Raw genomic sequence first — 18,655 nt, 5'->3', positions numbered from 1 at the left:
TGTAAACTATTTGCAAATGATCATCAGGGTGCTAAAACTGATAGAAAAACCTAGCATGAGACACAAGATCAGAAGATCATGATGAGGCTGTAGGTGAAGTAGAAATAGTAAATCCAAGATATCATGGGAAATCCACAGCAGATGCTAGAGAAACATCAGTCAATTTGATATGGGTGAGAAGGTCCTAGAGAGTGAGAAGACCTGGGGTGTGGTGGATTCTGTAAATATGGGAATATACATGTGTAAAAATGTTTGAGTTTCTTTAATGTTAAAAAGAGAGCAGTATTGTTTACTATTGGTTGAAAAAAGGGTCATTGTCACTTAAAGGCTTTCAAATGACATGTCATCTGGTTGCAACATGAGCACATATCAGATGGGTTGAAAAAGTGGCAAGTGGAATTTAATGCAGTGGACGTGCAAGAAAGCACAGTAAATGGATGGAAATTAAGTTGTGTGGAAGAATAAACATGTATCTACAGATCTTTAGATGTAGCAGAATAGGTTAATATCATAGTTTAAAAAGTCTCTATTTGCAGAGACAGATTACACAAGAATGATAACATAGCTGGTGTGCTGCATATATTCCCATTCACATTATTACATGAAAGGTATGGATGAGCCAGTGATGAAAGCAGAGGGGACTTATAAAGAAGACACCAGTACTATACTACAAAATTTTTACTTTAAGGAAAATATTAGCTATGTTAGGGTTGTTCTCTTAGAACAGTGGAGGCCGAGGGGAGATTGTAATTAAGGGATATAAAATAATGAGGAGCTTAGGTAGAACAAATAAAGAACAACTCATTTCCTGTAGTTGAGGGGCCAAAAACTAGATGACATGGCATTGGTTGAAGGATCAGAGGGAGACAGGGATTTATTTGTTTCACCTAGATGTTAGGAGGGATTTGGATTTAACTGCCTACAAGAGTGATGGAGACAAAAACTCTAATACCTAGTTATGAAGAATAGTGATGTAAACTGAAGGATGAAAACCTCATGCCAGATAGTGGGGTAAGGCTGATGGGATCATTGATTTATAGTGGGTGAATAGTCTGACCAGTCTCCTCCGGTGTTATAAATTGTCTCTCAATTATTTATTTTGTTTCTAGCAACTTCCAATCACTTTGGAGGAACCATTGTAAAAAGTACATGTTTATTGAAGCTCCTATGTCCTTTGATCATATTTCTCACTTGCCAGAGAACACAGAGGACAGGTGTGCTAGAAAGTTTGTGAACCCTGTAGAATTTTCTTTATTTCTGCATAAGTATGACCTCAAATGTGATCAGATCCTCATGCAAGTCCTAAAACTAGATAAATAAAATCCAATTCTTCATTGCTGTCTCTGTAGCAATTTAGTTTTTTCCAGTAAAGGTTGTTAGCCCTGAGCAGAACCCTGGAATCTGGAAGACTCTTAGTCTGACCTCTGTCCTTTGACATGCTTAGCATGGGTGACCCTACCAAGAGCCAAAGTATAATGCCCTGATTTCAGCCAACTTAGTTCTCTGAGTCATTGAGGCATGCAAGCTTTCAAACTCATCAACAAGGTTGTGGTCTGCTTGGACAACCCTCCAGTCTACTAGCACTTATCCATGGCTAACAATGATGCAAATAGCTCAGCCAAGATTTCTGCAATTTCTTCACTAGACTCCAGCAGTGTTCTTGGATATACCTGGTCAGGCTCTGGAGATTTGTTTGCCTTCGTATCTTTTAAGATATCTAACACCTCCTCTTCTGTAATGTGGGTTATCCCAAGACCTCCCCATTTATTTTTCCTAGTTCTGAAACCTTCATGACTTTCTCTACAGTAAAAACAGAGGAAACTATTCATTGACTATACCCATGCCCTGTGGCTTAACACAAAGATGCCCCATTTGGTCTTTGCCAGGTAACTTTCCTCTAATTTTTTTTACAGCTGTTTGGACCAACCATTGCTCTGAGCAGGAAATTTTTACATGGCCTGAAAACTGCACAGCACTTTAAATGTTTTGTTCTGTAATATGCATATTATGGTGTCATGGTCCTTTTGGCCACAAACATCCTACTTCTTCTGTTTCATGCTCCCAAAATTCGCCTTGCCCAGTTCAGAACTTGAACTTGTGGATCTGTTTGGCCTCTTTTCACTTCCATTTAAAACCTAATAGAACTATGGTCGCTTGTCCCAGAGTGCTCCTCCACTGTCACCTCAGTCACCTTCCATTATTCAAGAGTAGGTCGAATTTGCCCTCTCCCTAGTGGCCTTTAACAGTATGGCAGTCCCAGTCTATGTTGGGGAAGTTAAAATCAGCGACTACGCCAAGTCATTTTTACAGCAGAGCACAATCTCTCGGCATATTTATTCTAATTGCTGGTCACTATTTGGGGGCATTTAGAACAATCCCAACAACGTGATCACGCCCTGTCTCAGTACTGATGAGGCTGCTCGCTGTGAAACACTCATTTAGCTTCTCTCTGGTGCCGCTGCAACAGGTTATTTTTGGGCGCTGTCGCTGGGGTTTCGCTGTGCGGCCGCAGAGGGCGCAGCCAGCGGAGCCGCGCTCGACAGGACAGCGAGAGTGGAAGCGGCGTATCTCGGCTCAGGTCGCCGCGGCTGTGCGGCGCCATCGAAGCGAGACGGGCAGTGGCGCAGGTAATATCGGTGTAGCTCCGGATTCGCGGCCCAAGCTGCATCTGGGCGTCGTCGGTGTCCCCGGTCGTTGGAAGATGGGCGCCAGTCTGGGGGGTGCTTTGGGCCCAGGGCGGTGACGCTCCTGGGGCTGAGGTAACCGGGACACCGCCGGCCTTTGACAGGATGTTTGGCACCCCCTCCACCCCGCCAGCGCGGTTGGTGAACAAGGAGAGGGAGGGAGGGGGCTGTGACAGCCCGCTCCGGCTCCGTCGTTCTCTGTGGCATCGCATATCATTGAGGGGCAGCAATGTGGGTCGGTCGCGCCTCTGGACCTGACTCGTTGGTTTAGGTCTTCTACGATGCTCATGGATTCCCCCCCCCCCCCCCCCCCGTCTCCGGAGAACTAGGTCGGCAAGCTTTCTTGCACTCTGACGGGGTGGCTGTGTTAAGTTTTAACAGCAGTCTTTAAACAACGGGATTGGTGTTTGAGAAATGGGGGATGAGACTGATAGATTGCCCTACTATCTTGGTTTTACTTCTATGGACTACTTAACTGCCTTCGGATGTAGTTTCTCTCTCAATCCCCTACCCCGCAAAATTCCTGTACTTAATATTTAAAATCAGAAATAGCATTTCCCCTAAAGATGTAAGGCCATCTATGTGCGTGTAAATGTACAGAATTTTGGATGTATTTTAATGTGGAACGGAAGCAAACTAGTAATATGGGGCTGGGAGAAAATGGTGTATGCGATTATTTTAAATAGTAGGCAGGATATGATGGAGGTTATTGCTTTTTAAAATAGAGTAATTGTGGATCAAATATAATTGGTATCTATCAGTAAGTTGTGAAAGGATAGAAGTGGCAGTAAAATCGGTGACTGAAGTTACATTTTCATTACTTAGCAGACCGAAGTTTATTTTATCTCTCTTCCCTGCATGGGGGGGGGGCATTTAAATTATATTGCCTAGATATAGCTCAGAATGATAATGTTGCTTTTTTTGACTAATGGTTGACTTCAATGGTGTGGTTATAAAATACACAAGTGTAGGGTCCTATTGACTTGCAGCTGTGCTGAAACAAAAGTAGTGGACATGGTCACCAGTTCTAGGCTTCAGCATTTGAAGGATGCATCTAAATTGATAAGAGTGAATGAACTTCCAAACAAGAAGAATGATATTTTATTGCCTACTGGAGATGTATTAGTTATACATTCCAACTTTTAGTTGTAATCATTGATTATGAACACTGTAAATTTCAAATTGGCAGATTTTAGATTTGCCCAGTTTTGAAGTGTGGCTAATTTTGCATATTGTATCCAACACACATGAGTGTTTATGCATCACAAAAGCAATTGATGAGATGATAATCTGACAAAACAAGAGTAACCTGCTGGGAAGAATGGAATGAGTTCTTGGGTGGAGACCTCTTTAAATACAATGGGTTTTTGACATAACTGAATAATGCACACTAACTGCAAGGTACCAATTTTATCTAATGCAACTTTCAAACTTTTTTTTAGTTGTATTTTTTAAACTTTGTAAAAGCTTGATCTTAACAATGAGAAAATCTGAATTTCCATAAATAATGTGATCAGAGAATGATATAGTATAAAAAGAGGCCTTTTGGCGGAACTATCTCATTGATCTGTAATCTCCTTTCCCTTTAAACGGAGTATTCACCCCTTTTCATTCTATAATATTTCCTAATATTATCTTTGAAACACATTTCAGATCGCTTCTAAATTTTGCCTTTTTGTTACTGATGACTACTGACACTTCTGCCATAGGAAATAATTTCTACACGGTCTCTAAATTTTCTCCTTGGAGCAGTGACTAAGTAAACAATCCCACCTTCCCCATTCTTTCTATATAAACAAAGTCCCTGTTGTCATTCAAGTAAATTTCTTTTGCACTTCATCTTTATTATGTGTGATACTCAGCTGAAGTATTTTAGTCAATTCTGGTCTAACTCTGGATAATTTCTGTTTTTCTTTAATAGCTTCTCCAACATTTCCTGCCATCTTCAAAGATATTTTGAGCATATATCCCATCTGTTTTTGCATCCTTATTAAAGCTTTATTGCTTTAATAGGGGTGCAAGAACAGATCTGTGTACAGTTGCTCATTTTGCCAGATGACATGGGCCATTCTGATATCTCTTGCATCCATTTCATTCCTTGCTACATACCCTCAACTTCATTTTATTTGGAATTCTACTCCACACCTCGAATGTCATCTAATCTATGCCAACAAGAATGGTGGTCTACTCATTCTGTCCAAAAAGGTAACTATAGGCTTTAATTTTGCTAGCAGTCTACTGTTGCATTTTATCAGTGCTTTTTAACATCCATGTTACACTACCCTTATGAGCACAGTTAGTAATGTCAAAGAGCTCAATTATTTCAATGCTCTTTGCATTTCAGAAATGTGTTTGTAATCCTATGGGTCAGGCAATGGCACAAGTTGTTTGTGTTTGGCTTGGGTTTTGGGTTTTGTAAGTACCACGTCATTTGATCCCAGATTATATTATTAAAACGACACTCCATCACAGCAGTTAGACTGACAGGCCTATATTTTTCTTAGAGGGATTATACCTGAAATCTTCCTGTCTTTTTGTACCATCTCAGAGCAAAGCAGGATCAAAGGTTGTTTAGCATTTACCTGGGATGCATCTCACTCAGACAAGGTGTTTTGTTTCCCCATCCACTTTGAATATAGGCAATCTTTTAAATATTTGCTATGTTCTTTGCTGTATCAGCAACTTCTTTCTCCAGTAAAGACCAATGCAAGGTGTATTTAGTACCTCACATTTGCTTTCCAGCTGCCCTTATCACTCTTTCACTTACCAGTCTTTCACTTATGTTTATGAAATAGTTTCTGCTTATTCTCCTTTTTATGTAGGCCTCTTATTCCTTGATTTGGATCACCTGTATATGTTTCGTATCAGAATTAAGTTTATTATTACTGACATTGTGAAATTTGTTGATTTGTGGAAGCAGTACAGTGCAAGACATAACAGTACTAAAAATATTTAGTGCAAAAAAAAGAATTATGGGATAGTGTTCCTGGGCCATTTTGAAATCTGGTGGCAGAGGGGAAGAAGCTGTTTTTGAAATGTTGAGTGTAGGTCTTCAGGGTCCTGTACCACTTCCCAATGGTAGCAAGGTGAAAAGGGCATGCTCCCAAAGACGATCGTCTTTAATGATGTATACCATCCTCTTGGCTGGCTGGTGGCGCAATGGCATCAGCGCCTGACTCTGGAGTGAAGGTTCCCGAGTTCGAATCCAAGTTGGGCCATCCCCTGAGCGCACTTTCCATTTGTGCCGGGTTGAGCTTCGAGCTAGCCACTTGGCCTGGTTTTAAAAAAAAACGGGCCGAGTCAAGAATGTTCATATCGTGACCCGGTTAAGTTGAAAGGAGACCAATCCTGACACCACGCGCCAGACAAGAATGGCTGGCTGACTGGTGCGACACGCACCATCCTCTTGAGGCACTGCCTCTTGAAGGTGTCCTTGTTGACAGGGAAGGTTGTTCCTGTGATGGAACTAGCTGCGTCTGTAATGCTCTGCATCCTATTGAGGCTCCGCACCAGACTGTGATGCAGCCAGTCAGAATGTACTCCACCGTACACCTGAAGAGATTTGCAGGAGTTTTTAGTGACGTACCATATCTCTTCAAACTCCTAATGAATTAGTCGCTGACGTGCATTCTTTTTGTTTGCATCAATAGGATAGGTCCAGGAATAGATGCTCTGTTGTGGTATGACTATGCCTTTTGTCAGCCTGATATTTTCCTTTCATTTTATTGTCTAATATGCTTTCTTTAAACATATTCCTTTCCTGTGTGGAAGTTTTCTTTAGGTCTAGGATCATTAATAAATCATTTTGCCCTCAAGTATGTCATTGAGATCACTGGTGATCTGTGACATTTTCCAAATACTTACAGTAGACAGTAGAAAATCTGTAACTTTCACATTTAAAGCTGATAATCTGCTCATGTTATGCAGATGAGTGCACAGGTAATGCCTGCATTTGTTGCCCATCCCAAACTGACCCTGAACTGAGAATGATCAACAACATTGATGTGACTAGAATCACTTTTGGGCCACAACGGGGAAGGTTTTATTTATTTATTTTTAAAATTCATTTATATGATGTGGGTGTTGTCAGCTAAACCAGCATTTATTGCTCATCCCTAGTTGCCTTGAGAAGGTGGTTCTATTCATTCCTCTTTTCTTGATGTTTGCTCCTTGTTGAGCAGTTATGGAACTGAATTGTTTTAAATATTACAGTGCCGATAAAGAATTCAATGCCCCCCGCCCAGAAGTTTTCATATTTTGTTGTTTTACAATACTGAATCACTTTTTTTTACACTGGTCAACAGAAAAAGACTCTTTTATGTCAAGGTGATCTCTATAAAGTGAAGTAAATTAATTATAATATAAGGCAAAATAATTGTTTGCATAAGTATTCACCCCCTTCAAGTCAGTATTTAGTAGATGTACCTTTGGTAGCAATTACAGCCTTGAGTCTGTGTGGGTAGGTCTCTATCAGCTTTGCACATCCGGACACTGCAATTTTTCCCCATTCTTCTTTACAAAACTGCACAAGCTCTGTCAGATTGCAGGGGGTTTGTGAGTGAACAGCCCTTTTCAAGTCCAGCCACAAATTCTCATTCTGGGGCATTGACTTTGTTGTTTTTAAGCCATTCCTGTGTAGCTTTGGCTTTATACTTGGGGTCATTTTCTTGCTGGAAAACGAATCTTCTCCCAAGTTGCAGTTCTCTTGCAGACCGTATCAGGTTTTCTTCCAGGATTTCCCTGTATTTTTCTGCGTTCATTTTACTCTCCACCTTCACAAGCCTTCCAGGTCCTGCTGCAGTGAAGCATCCCTACAGCATAATGCAGTCACCACCATGCTTCATGGTATGGATGGTGTGTTTTTAATGTGTGGTGTTTGGTTTATGCCAAACATAGCGTTTAGTCTGATGGCCAGAAAGCTCAATTTTGCTTTCATCAGATCATAAAACCTTCTAGCTGACTTCAGAGTCTCCCACGTGCCGTCTGGCAAACTCTAGCTGAGATTTCATGAGTTTTTTTTTAATAGTGGCTTTCTCTTTGCCACTCATAAAACACCCAGGCAACAGTTGTATGCACAGACTCTCCCATCTCAGCCACTGAAGCTTGTAACTTCTGCAAAGTTGTTTTAGTGTTTTGGTGGCCTCCCTCACTAGTCCCTTCTTGCGCGGTCACTCTGTCTTTGAGGACAACGAGCTCTATGCAGATTTACAACTGTGCCATGTTCTTTCCATTTTTTGATTGACTTAACTCAGGATACGCATTGACTTGGAAATTTTCTTGTATCCATCTCCTGAGTTGTGCTTTTCATTAACCTTTCTGCAGAGTTGCTTGGAGTGTTCTTTTGTCTTCATGCTGTAGTTTTTGACGGAATACTGAATCACCAGCAGTTGAAACTTCCAGATACAGGTGCATTTTTACTACAGTCAATTGAAACACTTTGATTGACACAGGTGATCGCTAACTAATTATCTGACTTCTAAAACCGATTGGCTGCACCAGTGATGATTTGTTGTCATATTATGGAGGGGGGAAGGGTGAATACATATGCAGTCAATTATTTTGTGTATTGTATTTGTAATTAATTTAGATTGCTGTGTAGAGATCTGTTTTCACTTTGACAGGATAGTATTTTTCTGTTGATCAGTGTAAAAAAAAAGCGCCAAATTAAAACCATTGTGAATGATTGTTGTAAAACAAAATATGAAAACTTCTTGAGGGGGGGTGAAGGCTTTTTATAGGTACTGTGGGTTACTCTCTGGTAAATTATGTCAATAGGTGCAAGCTGTTACATATTTTAAAGCTGCATTGGAATTGCATGTGCAGTATTTTAAGGGTGTAATATAACTCCAGTAAGTTGGAGAATAGGAGCAGATAGATATAAATAGGACTTGTATTTTGTTTAAAAATGCAAAGCACATAATCTGGAGTCTTTTATTTCAGTTGATCTGTAAGCCTTTACAAATCTTATTGTTCAATAATGTAGATATATAGCCTAAAATCGATCCAGTTTTGTCTCCCAAACATAAGTATGCAAGGTGAATGTGACTACTGAGAAGTCTGTGGAAAATTCTGCAGACAGAAACATGTGACTTCATAATTGGGAGCAAATACACAGTGTTGTTTTCTGGCTCTTGACATGCATATATATCTTCATTGATTGCAGTCCTATGCTGCTTCTATATTCACCCTTCAGTTGGGAGCCACATTTACTGTTGCCAAAATATGGTGATTGGGCTTTTTCTTGCTCTTTTCTCTCTGACATGTTAAGATGTAATGGCTATGATGTGATTTTCCTCCAGTTGCAGGACGTAGGAAATATTTGAAGCATCAGCACCAATAATAGTGTCAGCAAATGTAAACAGACATTGTGTGTAAACATAATGTATACAAACTTCAGAGGAACTGATGAAAAGTAGTAATATTGTTGATGGTGAGTGGCGTACTCGGGCTACAGAATGTTACTGATCAGCTGGTAAGATGGGCAGGGCAGATGGAATTTAATTCTTATATGTGTGAAATGATGCAATTTTTTGGGATGGGGATCCAATAAGGAAAGGACCTAGCAGGTTCTGAGAGTGTTTTGAGGAACAATAATTTACAATTGCAAAGGTTTGTGAAGGTGGCAGCATAGGTAGATAGAGTAGTGAAGGAGGCAGATGGGATACTTGTCATTAGCTGGTGCATGGATTGCAATCTGCAGCGCAATCTGGGGACAGATGCTCTCATAGCATTTAAACGACACCCGCACTAGCTCTCAAATTGCCAAGGCTTGAGGCGCTGTGGTGAACAGGCTTAGTATTGATAGGTACTTGGCATAGATGTGGAGGGCACAAGGGCTTGTTTCTCTGTTCCATGATTTGCCATGTGACAGTGTTGTTCATAAAGGTCAGAACTTGGGGATAAATGGAAGATAAGACTGTTTTGTATAACTGTTTAAAAAAAAATGTCAAGCCACTCCACTTGAGTTTGAGGAGAATTGGTGTGCCACCAAAGACACTCACAAATTTCTACAGCTGTACCATGGAGAGTATTCTAACTGGTTGCATCACCATCTGGTATGGAGGGGCCTCTGCCCAGGGTTAGAAAAAGCTGCAGAAAGTTGTAAGTTTTGCCAGCTCCATCATGGGCGCTGCCATCAAGGACCCCTTCAAAAGTCGATGACTCAAACTTGGCATCCATCATTGAGGATCCGATCACCCAGAACATTCCCTCTTATTGCTACTATCCGGGAGGAGGTACACTGAAGACACACTCAACATTTCAGGTACAGCTTCTTCCCCTCTGTCATCAGATTTCTGAATGGACAATGAACCCATGAACACTGCCTCAGTATTTTTCCCTCTCTTTTTGCACTACTTATTTAAGTTTCAGGTATATTTGTAGTTTTTTATTATTACGTATTGCCATTTAGTGCCACCATAAAACAAATATCATGACATATGCCAATAATATTAAATCTGATTCTTCCAGTAGGTTGAAGATTTGATTCACAGCCTGTGATGATTTAAATCATATGCAAATACCTTTGGAATATATGTTCAGATGCACACTTGTTCCTGTGGTATTTAGAAGCAACATTTCTATTTTGGAACAAGCATTTCTAATGGGATTTCATGATGTTACTTGATGTTATTTGTCTCTCCCGATTTTAACAAAAATTAACTTTTTTTGCGTGCACAAAAGTTGCATTATTTTTGTTTGAAATAACGTAGCTTCATAGAGTTGTTGGCACAGTAAATGGAGTGCTCATTATTAATAAGTATATTTTCTCTAGCTTGCGACGTTGGGAGGAATCCAAAGCAGTGACCATGGCACTGGGGACAGCGTGGAAACAGATGTCTTGGCTTTACTACCAGTACCTGTTGGTTACAGCACTGTATATGCTTGAGCCATGGGAAAGGACCATATTCAGTATCCTTCTAAAATATGTTTGTCATTTTGTTTGTGTAAGGTTTAAAAGCAGGAAGCAAATTGCACAAGATGCAAAGCGTTTTGTCAACAATAAATGTGCATGTCCTTGAACATCAAAGGCTTTAAAAAAAAAATTCAGCGAACTGAAGAGCAAGAATTGCTGTAGTAGCATTTAAAGTAATCACTATTTGTTAGACAGTATCGTGGACTTTGTCTGAAAGTACAAAGTGGATTGGGTAAGACCTTTTTTGAATATTACCCTTGCTTATGATGGTTAAGGCGCGTGGCCAAGTGGTTAAGGCGTTCGTCTAGTGATTTGACAGTCGCTAGTTCGAGCGTCAGCTGAGGCAGTGTGTGTGTCCTTCAGCAAGGCACTTAACCACACATTGCCCTGCGATGACACCGGTGCCAAGCTGTATCGGCCCTAGTGCCCTTTCCTTGGACAACATCGGTGGCGTGGAGAGGGGAGACTTGCAGCATGGGCAACTGCTGGTCTTCCATACAACCTTGCCCAGGCCTGTGCCCTGGAAACTTCCCAAGGCGCAAATCCATGGTCTCATGAGACTAACGGTTGCCTATTTACTTATGATGGTTACTTGTAGTGAAATACTGTGCGGTGTCTTTAAAGGCCTCTTATTATCAATTGTATTTTTTTTAAACTGGTGTGTGTTCCAATTTAACCTGTCCTTCAGGATATCTTGTGAAATACTGAAACAGGTAATTTGGCCCTTTTTATTTTATTCCCTAAATCTTCTGACAATGCTGTAACCAGTAATATTATTCTGATGTTTTTGCTGAAGTAGAAACAGTTCCTTGCTTTTTCTGGTGTGTAAGTCAAGTAAGTGGAAGCTCAAGCTCAAGCTCCCACTGTTCTTTACAGGAAATTTCCCTTTGCCTTGGCTGTTGGACTCTTGAAATTTTGTGATGGAGTAAATTTGCCCTTTTGTAGAAAAGTTTTTCCCAATAATCCAGCTCTAGCTTGCCAGGGAACTTGTTCGAAAAGGAAGAAGTGAAATAGTAATTTATTTTGTTTTTCCAGTGCTTTTGTTTTAATAGATTTATTTAAAAAAAAAAATTATTTTTATTTGGATAAGGAATTCACAAGTATCATGTACTTTTTTCACATGTATAACCTTTTCCATTTTTTTTATATGTATAAAACTATAATTATTTATACATTCCTAAGTACACATTAAGATGATATAAAAAGAAATTAAACACTTAAATAGATAATTATGTACAGTTGAAATTCTAATCTATTAGGCTAAGTAATGATATTTAGTTGTTAAGAAAAATAGTAATAATAGTGGATTAATAATAATTTCCATTATTATTACCTGGACCATTTCTTCTGGTCCAAAATGTTGTATGTAAGCCTATGTAACAATCATTGTAGGTGTTTATATCCTAACTTGTTCATGCTTGCTCCTGCCCCCAAACATAATTATCCAATCCCTATGTACTTATTTACTTAATTTTATCATTTTTTATCCCTTTCCCAAATCTTTTCCTTTACTTGTGTTAATTCTCTATTTTCCAAAAAAAACAAAAGCAGTAAACATTTAGACCGGGGTGCTTACATTAGCAATATTACTGTGTTGATGAGAAGTGCGGTATAAATCATTAGGAGAGTCATCTAAAGTCTGCTGGCTTTGGGGTTATATATTCAATCCATTTATTCCAGATTTGATAAAATTTTTCTTTTTGAATTCTCAGGGAGTAAGTCATCTTTTCCATTTTAAATATTTCCAAGATAATTTCGTGCCAATCTTCTAATGTAGGTGGTATTGGATTTAGCCACTTTCTAGTGATTGATTTCTTACTTGCCGCTAAAAGGGCCTGCAGCAACTTTATATCTTTCTTCTGTTCAAGAAACAATACATGCCCCAAATAGAGCATCTCAAAGTTCAGAGGTATCTGGGTCTTAAGTACCTTAATTAATGTTCTATGAATACCTTTCCAATATAAACTTAATTTAGGGCAATCCCAGAAAATATGGAAATGATTTGCCTCCTTGGAGCCACACCTTCTCCAACACGTCACGTTTGTGTCTTTATATTTTTCCTGATATGGGGTCTTGAAGTATCTTATATTATTTTTCCAACAATGTTCTCTCCAAGTCAAAGAATTAGTCGAAGACCACTGAAAGCTGCATATTTTCCCCCAAGCCTCCTCTGAAAGTACCAACCCCGCTTCTTTCTCCCACTTCTCTTTAATATACAATGTGTTTACATTTTTAGCATGGGAGAGTGCATTATATAATCGAGAAACTGATTTACTGGGTATTGAACTGCAAACCGAATTCAGAATCTTGAAAAATTCTAATTGTACTGTTGATAGGTCTGTATATCTGTTTTAATAGATTTAATAATTAAATGGTTTTGAGTATTGGTGCCAGCCAGGTGTTTCGGTACAGTTGGCTTTGGTGGGCCATTCAGGGTAAGTGACTTGGCTTCACCAACAATTACAATTCTTCAGGTTTGCCATTTGGTGGGATCCTGTGCTACTGTAGGTTTTGGCAATCAACTTAGTGCCCACCTCTTAGCTCAAAGGTTTGTGATACCGGGAGATAGATTGAAGATTTGAGTAGAAAACTGAAATATTTAAGTTGCTGGCAGTACTTTCTCGATTTTCAAGGGAGTATACGGTGCCTTCAAAAAGTATTCAGCACAAGCAACTATTTTCACATTTTACTGCCTCATTTTCTAAATTTAAAATGTATTAAAGTACAGTTTTTTTGAGCTAATCTACAAAACGTGCATCATGCCAAATCAAAAATAAATTTTCCAAACCTTTCAAAAATTTACTAAAAAATTAAAAATCAAAATTTAGGCTGAAAAAAGCATTCATCCCCTTTGTAATTACAATGCTAATTTTCCTCAGGTGCAATACTCTATATTAACTTACCGACTCACCCAATTTGTTGATGTAGAAAATTGTAGGATAACCTGTTTTCAATGAATTCAAAAGAATAAATGCCTCTTCTCTTTGTATGATTCAACAGTATGGTAGATTTTCAACAACCAAATCAAAATGAAGACAAAAGAACATTCAAGACAAGTCAGGGAAATGATAAGAGAGAAGCACAAATCTGAGGAAGGGTACAAGACCACCTCAAAGGCACTGAGTATACCTCAGAGCTCAGTGCAGTCTATTGTGGAAAAGTGGACAAAAATATGAAACCAGAGCCATATTACCTAGGTCAGGCTACCCCTCTAATCTTAGTCGACGGAGAAGAATAGTACTTGTAAGAGACGCTACTGTGATGCTAAGAGTCGTTCTGAATAAGCTGCAAAAGTCAGTAGCTGCAAGTGGCGATGAAGTTCATGGCTCCACAATCTCTAAGGTATTTATGGAAGAGTGGCAAGGAGGAAGCTCTGGCTAAAACTAAAAGCATACCCTGCCTGTCAAGACTTTGTAAAGCATCACTTCGAAGATATTGTAAAGATATGGAAGAAAGTCTTGTGGTCAGATGAGACTAAAGTGGAAATTTTTGGCCTCGACACTAAGCAGTATGTGTGACATAAATCCAATACTGCGTATCAGTCTGGTAACTCCATCCCTACTGTAAGGTATGGTGGACGCAGTATCATGCCATGGGGAAGCTTTTCGGCAGCAGGGACTGGAAATCTGGTCAGGATTGATGGGAAGATGAATTGTGCTAAATACAGAGAGACCCTGGATTAAAAATCTGCTAGCCTCTGCTAGAAAGCTTAAATTGGGGAGGAAATTTGTCTTTCAGCAGGCCATTGGCCCAAAGTGCACAGCAAGAGCAACCATTGAGTGGCTTCAGTGAAGAAAATTGATGTCCTTGAGTGACGTAGTCAAGAGTCCTGATCTTGACCTGATTGAGTAACTTTGGCAAGATCTCAAGATTGCTGTTCACCACTGCTCCCCAACTAACCAGGCTCATCTTGAGGAATTTTGCAAGGAGGTATGGGCAAATCTTGCCCCATCACATTGTGCAATGCTAATAGTACTTATTCCAAAAAGACTACTGGCTGTAATAGCTGGGGGAGGTGGTTCAACTAAGTGCTGAGCAACGGGGTTGAATACGTTTGAACTGCCATTTCAGTTTTTGAATTGAGTTTTTCATGCTTTACACTTTTCCCTGTTTTTTGGGCTCTAATGTGGGGGGAAGAAAAGGAGCATTTAATTAACAAATAAAAATTCTCAGTTAAGTTGATTAAAATCCCTGGTTGTAATACTCATTTATGTGAGCATAGGGTTGGCAGCTGAATACTTTTACAAAGCACTGTATGTTATTAACATTTGGGCCAGATACTATTGATAAAGTCTAGTACACACATTCCAAAGTTTATCATTTGAGTTTGAGGAAGTTGTATAATTTCTCACCTGGCACTTAACTGTAGCTGAGCTCAGGAAATTTGCATCTGCACAGTAATACCATTTTAAGTTAGCAGATTTCATGACACATGCCGGTGATAATAAACCTGATTCTACTCTCTGGTTGTACACTACCCTCAACTATTGGAAACATCCACTCTATTGAGGAGTTTCAACATTCAATGGTTTTAATGAGATCCACCCCCTCATTCTTCTGAATTCCACAGAGTACAGGCCCAGAGCCATCAGTCAGTCCTCATATGGTAACCCTTTCATTCCTGGAATCATTCTCGTGAGCCTCCTCTGAACCTTCTCCAATAGCAGCACATCTTTTCTGAGATAAGGGGCCCAAAAAACTGCTCACAATACTCCAAGTGAGGTCTTACCAGTGCCTTATAAAGTCTCAACATTACATCCTTTTATATTTCAGTCCTCTCAAAATCAATGCTAACATTTCATTTGCCTTCCTCACCACTGACTCTACCTGTAAATGAACCTTTAGGGGATCCTGCACAAGGACTCCCAAGTCCCCTTGCACCTTGGATATTTGAATTTTCTTGCCATTTCTCTCCATGCTAGTATCTTCCTTGTAATACTATGGTCTTTTAACTTGTTAAGCACCCTCATGTGCAGCACCTTGTCAAAGGCCTTCTGAAAATCCAAGTGCACAACATCTACCGATTCTCCTTTGCTTCCACTAGAATTCCACTAGATTTATCAGGCAGGATTTCCTCTAAAGGAAACCTTGTTGACTTTGGCCTATTTTATCATGTGCCCCTAAGTACCCCAAACCAGATCATTAACAATCAACTCCAACATCTTCCCAACCACTGAGGTCAGTCCAACTGGCCTATAATATCCTTCTGCCTCTCTCCCTGGAAGAGTGGAGTGATATCTGCAATTTTACAGCCCTCCAGAATTGTACCAGAATCTGTTGATTCTTGAAAGATCATTACTAATGTCTCCACAATCTCTTCAGCCACCTCTTTCAGAACCCTGGTGTGTAGACCATCTGGTCCATGTGATTTATCCCCTACCTTCAAACTTTTCAGCTTCCAAAGCACCTTCTTCCTAGTAATGACAACTTAATTTCACTCATACATTTTCAGTGCTAACTACAGTTAATATTGTTGATATCAGATGAATTAATTGCACTGAGGTCTATTATGTCACAAAGTTCAAAATATTTGATTTTTTTCCCCATCCCCTGCAGCAATTCTTTCCAGAAGTTCAATTCTTTACAATTTGTTAGGCATATGCATTTTAAGAATTGTAACATGTAGTATAAGGCCTGATGAAGGGTTTTGGCCTGAAATGTCAACTGTTTACTCTTTTCAATAGATGCCTAAGTTCCTCTAGCATTTTGTTCAAAGTGTGACAAAAAAACCGGTGGAAATACAAAAAGTAGTTGTAATAATAATTAAATATCGAGAACATGAGATGAAGAGTCCTTGAAAGTGAATCCATTGGTTGTGGTAGGGTGAGTGAAGTTATCTTTTTAGGTTCAAGAGCCTGGTTGTTGAGGAGTAATAGCTGTTCCTGAATCTGGTGGTGTGAGTTCTGAGGCTCATGTACCACCTTCCTAATGGCAGCAGCGGGAAGAGAGTATATCCTGGGTGGTGGGATTCCCCGATGATGGATGCCACTTTCCTGTGACATCACTTTGTGTAGATGTGTTCAGTGGTGTGGTAGACTGATCCTTCAGCATATTGTGTGTATTGCTCTGGATTTCCAGCATCTACAGAATCTTTGTTTATGTAGTATAAGTTTTGATAAACTAAGTCTGCTTCTGCTGTTAAGTTTTGTTCTCCAATCAAAATAGTTGTTTAGAAATTCCTTTTATGCATAATTATCTTCCTAAATGGCAATGTAGAAGAACTTGAGACCAGTACAATCTCTTAAGTTCATGTATACATTTTTGGTAATGAGTGCGATGCTTTTATCAAATTCTGTTCCTTAACGTTACTACTTAGACTCCCTATTGATATCTATTGTTGGAATGGCTGTGTATACAGGTTACGTATTCATGCCTCAGCACATTATGGCAATATTGCACTACTTTGAGATTGTACAATGACTACCTTAAGCCTGGACCAAGGACCAGAAGTACACAGGGGAAAAGGAAGATCTCTATTTAGTAACTGCACTAAGAATGTTGGTGAAGATCAGCTTGAATGGATTACAAAACTAGAAGTTTGCAACCAAAATAGAATTGAGTGTATTTCATGGTTTTGTATTTATTGTTTTAATATACATTCTTTCAACATTGAACTGCCCTTGTTAACCTAGTTAATGCATTTACTGATAACAGTACTTGCCTTTTTTTACAGTGTGCATATTGCACTGTGAATGCATTATTGTATCTTTATATAAATGTCACTATTGTAGAACGTTCTACATGTAATTCAACTATATCTTGGGTCTCATTAATTAAATATTTGGTAAAATGCCATATTTGATAATATATCAAAGTCTGAGAATTTAAATTTTTAACTTTTTTGAATTTTTGGCACCTAGTTGGAATTTCATGAGATGCATATTTTGAAGTATCATTTTTAGTACCATTTAAAAATGACCACCTGTAAAGACTTGTATAGATGTCATATTTTTGGTGTCCTAAAATTAAATATAAAATTCCTATGATGACTTTCCATTGTTTTTGTTTATTTAGATTTGAGATTGGCCAATGCACTTAGTACCACTTAATCTTAAAGACGCACATTCTTGATGCTACTATTTCTGACAATATTCATCATGTATAAGATAAATTACAATGCAACTCAGCTTTCTATATTAACAGATTAAAGTACCCATGCAAATTTTCCACTGTTGACTTCTAAATGACATTGATGATGTATGTATATTGTAAACAGATATTGACTGCATGTGTATTTGTTGGTTAAACTAACCAGTTTTTGAAGGTTTGCCAAAGGTCGTCTATTGTCTGTTTTATCAACAGCATCATTGATAACTGTCTTTTTATTGCCAGTGCAGCCAATAGCATAATGAGTACTTTTTCCTTGTTTTGCAGTTTCCCTGGGTTTGGCTAGAAGATTGTTGCCAAAACGTTTGTTTAATACCATTTGCTTGCTTTAAGCATAGTACGTGGTACATACTCCCAAATGCAGTGTTTTTTTTTGCTCTCCTTTTATCAGCTTACTTCACCTGCTAAGAAGTGGTCTTGTGAAGTGCCTTCACCTGGGTAGATCAGTGAGGTAAATCTCTGAGGTTGATTAGTTGGAAACTTTCCTGAAAACTCCCAAATTTGTTTGAATGGCCAGGTATTTATCAACTGGACAATACTTTATGCCAAAAATTTACAAACTAAATTTGAACTTGTTCAGAAGGAAATCAGTCATAAACAGCATTGGATATATGAAGCTGAAGAAGCCACAGATAATTACTGTAGCTTTATTGTTGATTTGTGCCTTGTATTGTAGAATTCATTATAGTTCCTGCTGTATCTTCCTGTCCGGAGGAAATTTGCCCCAGTTTTAAACAAGATTTCCTTGATCAGGGAGTAATTTTATTTATTTTGTGGGTTCCTTAGGAGTTAATTTGCATGAGTCTATGGTAGTAGTTGTTAATCACTGCTGGTAGTAACCTGCCAGATCTAGTCACCTGATTCTTTCACTTATAATGTCGATTTTGCTATTTAGTATGGGAATGAGTGGTATTTATAGTCAAGTCTGGAAGGAAATGGCTCTACTTAA

At 39.0% G+C, this 18,655-nt stretch overlaps 1 protein-coding gene across 2 annotated transcripts; it reads left to right on the top strand.

Annotated features, from left to right (window-relative positions):
- The first annotated feature begins 2,437 nt into the window (after positions 1–2,437).
- On the top strand, positions 2,438–17,585 carry sptssa (serine palmitoyltransferase, small subunit A). 2 transcript variants are annotated; one of them, XM_072267473.1, is made up of 4 exons: positions 2,438–2,627; positions 4,606–4,889; positions 10,459–10,595; positions 16,916–17,585. In XM_072267473.1, the coding sequence occupies exons 2-4, from the start codon at positions 4,849–4,851 to the stop codon at positions 17,017–17,019; spliced, it is 282 nt and encodes a 93-aa protein (XP_072123574.1). In that variant the 5' UTR covers positions 2,438–2,627; positions 4,606–4,848; the 3' UTR covers positions 17,020–17,585. The 2 variants fall into 2 exon arrangements, with proteins under 2 accessions (XP_072123574.1, XP_072123582.1); XM_072267481.1 differs by lacking the exon at positions 4,606–4,889 and having other exon boundaries at positions 2,450–2,627.
- Positions 17,586–18,655: the final 1,070 nt, after the last annotated feature.

The sequence above is a fragment of the Mobula birostris genome, chromosome 1, assembly GCF_030028105.1.
Source record: "Mobula birostris isolate sMobBir1 chromosome 1, sMobBir1.hap1, whole genome shotgun sequence".
Lineage (NCBI taxonomy): Eukaryota > Metazoa > Chordata > Chondrichthyes > Myliobatiformes > Myliobatidae > Mobula > Mobula birostris.
Note: the sequence above shows the minus strand (reverse complement) of the source record. Positions and strands in the feature narration are given on the sequence as shown.

What these genes read in the sequence shown, in the direction of transcription:
- sptssa (XM_072267473.1), top strand. Translation starts at nt 4,849, where the DNA reads ATGCCAACAAGAATGGTGGTCTACTCATTCTGTCCAAAAAG. An exon ending in TACTCATTCTGTCCAAAAAG is followed by an intron (nt 4,890 to 10,458) that starts GTAACTATAGGC and finishes TATTTTCTCTAG; the next exon opens with CTTGCGACGTTGGGAGGAAT. An exon ending in ATGGGAAAGGACCATATTCA is followed by an intron (nt 10,596 to 16,915) that starts GTATCCTTCTAA and finishes GTTACTACTTAG; the next exon opens with ACTCCCTATTGATATCTATT.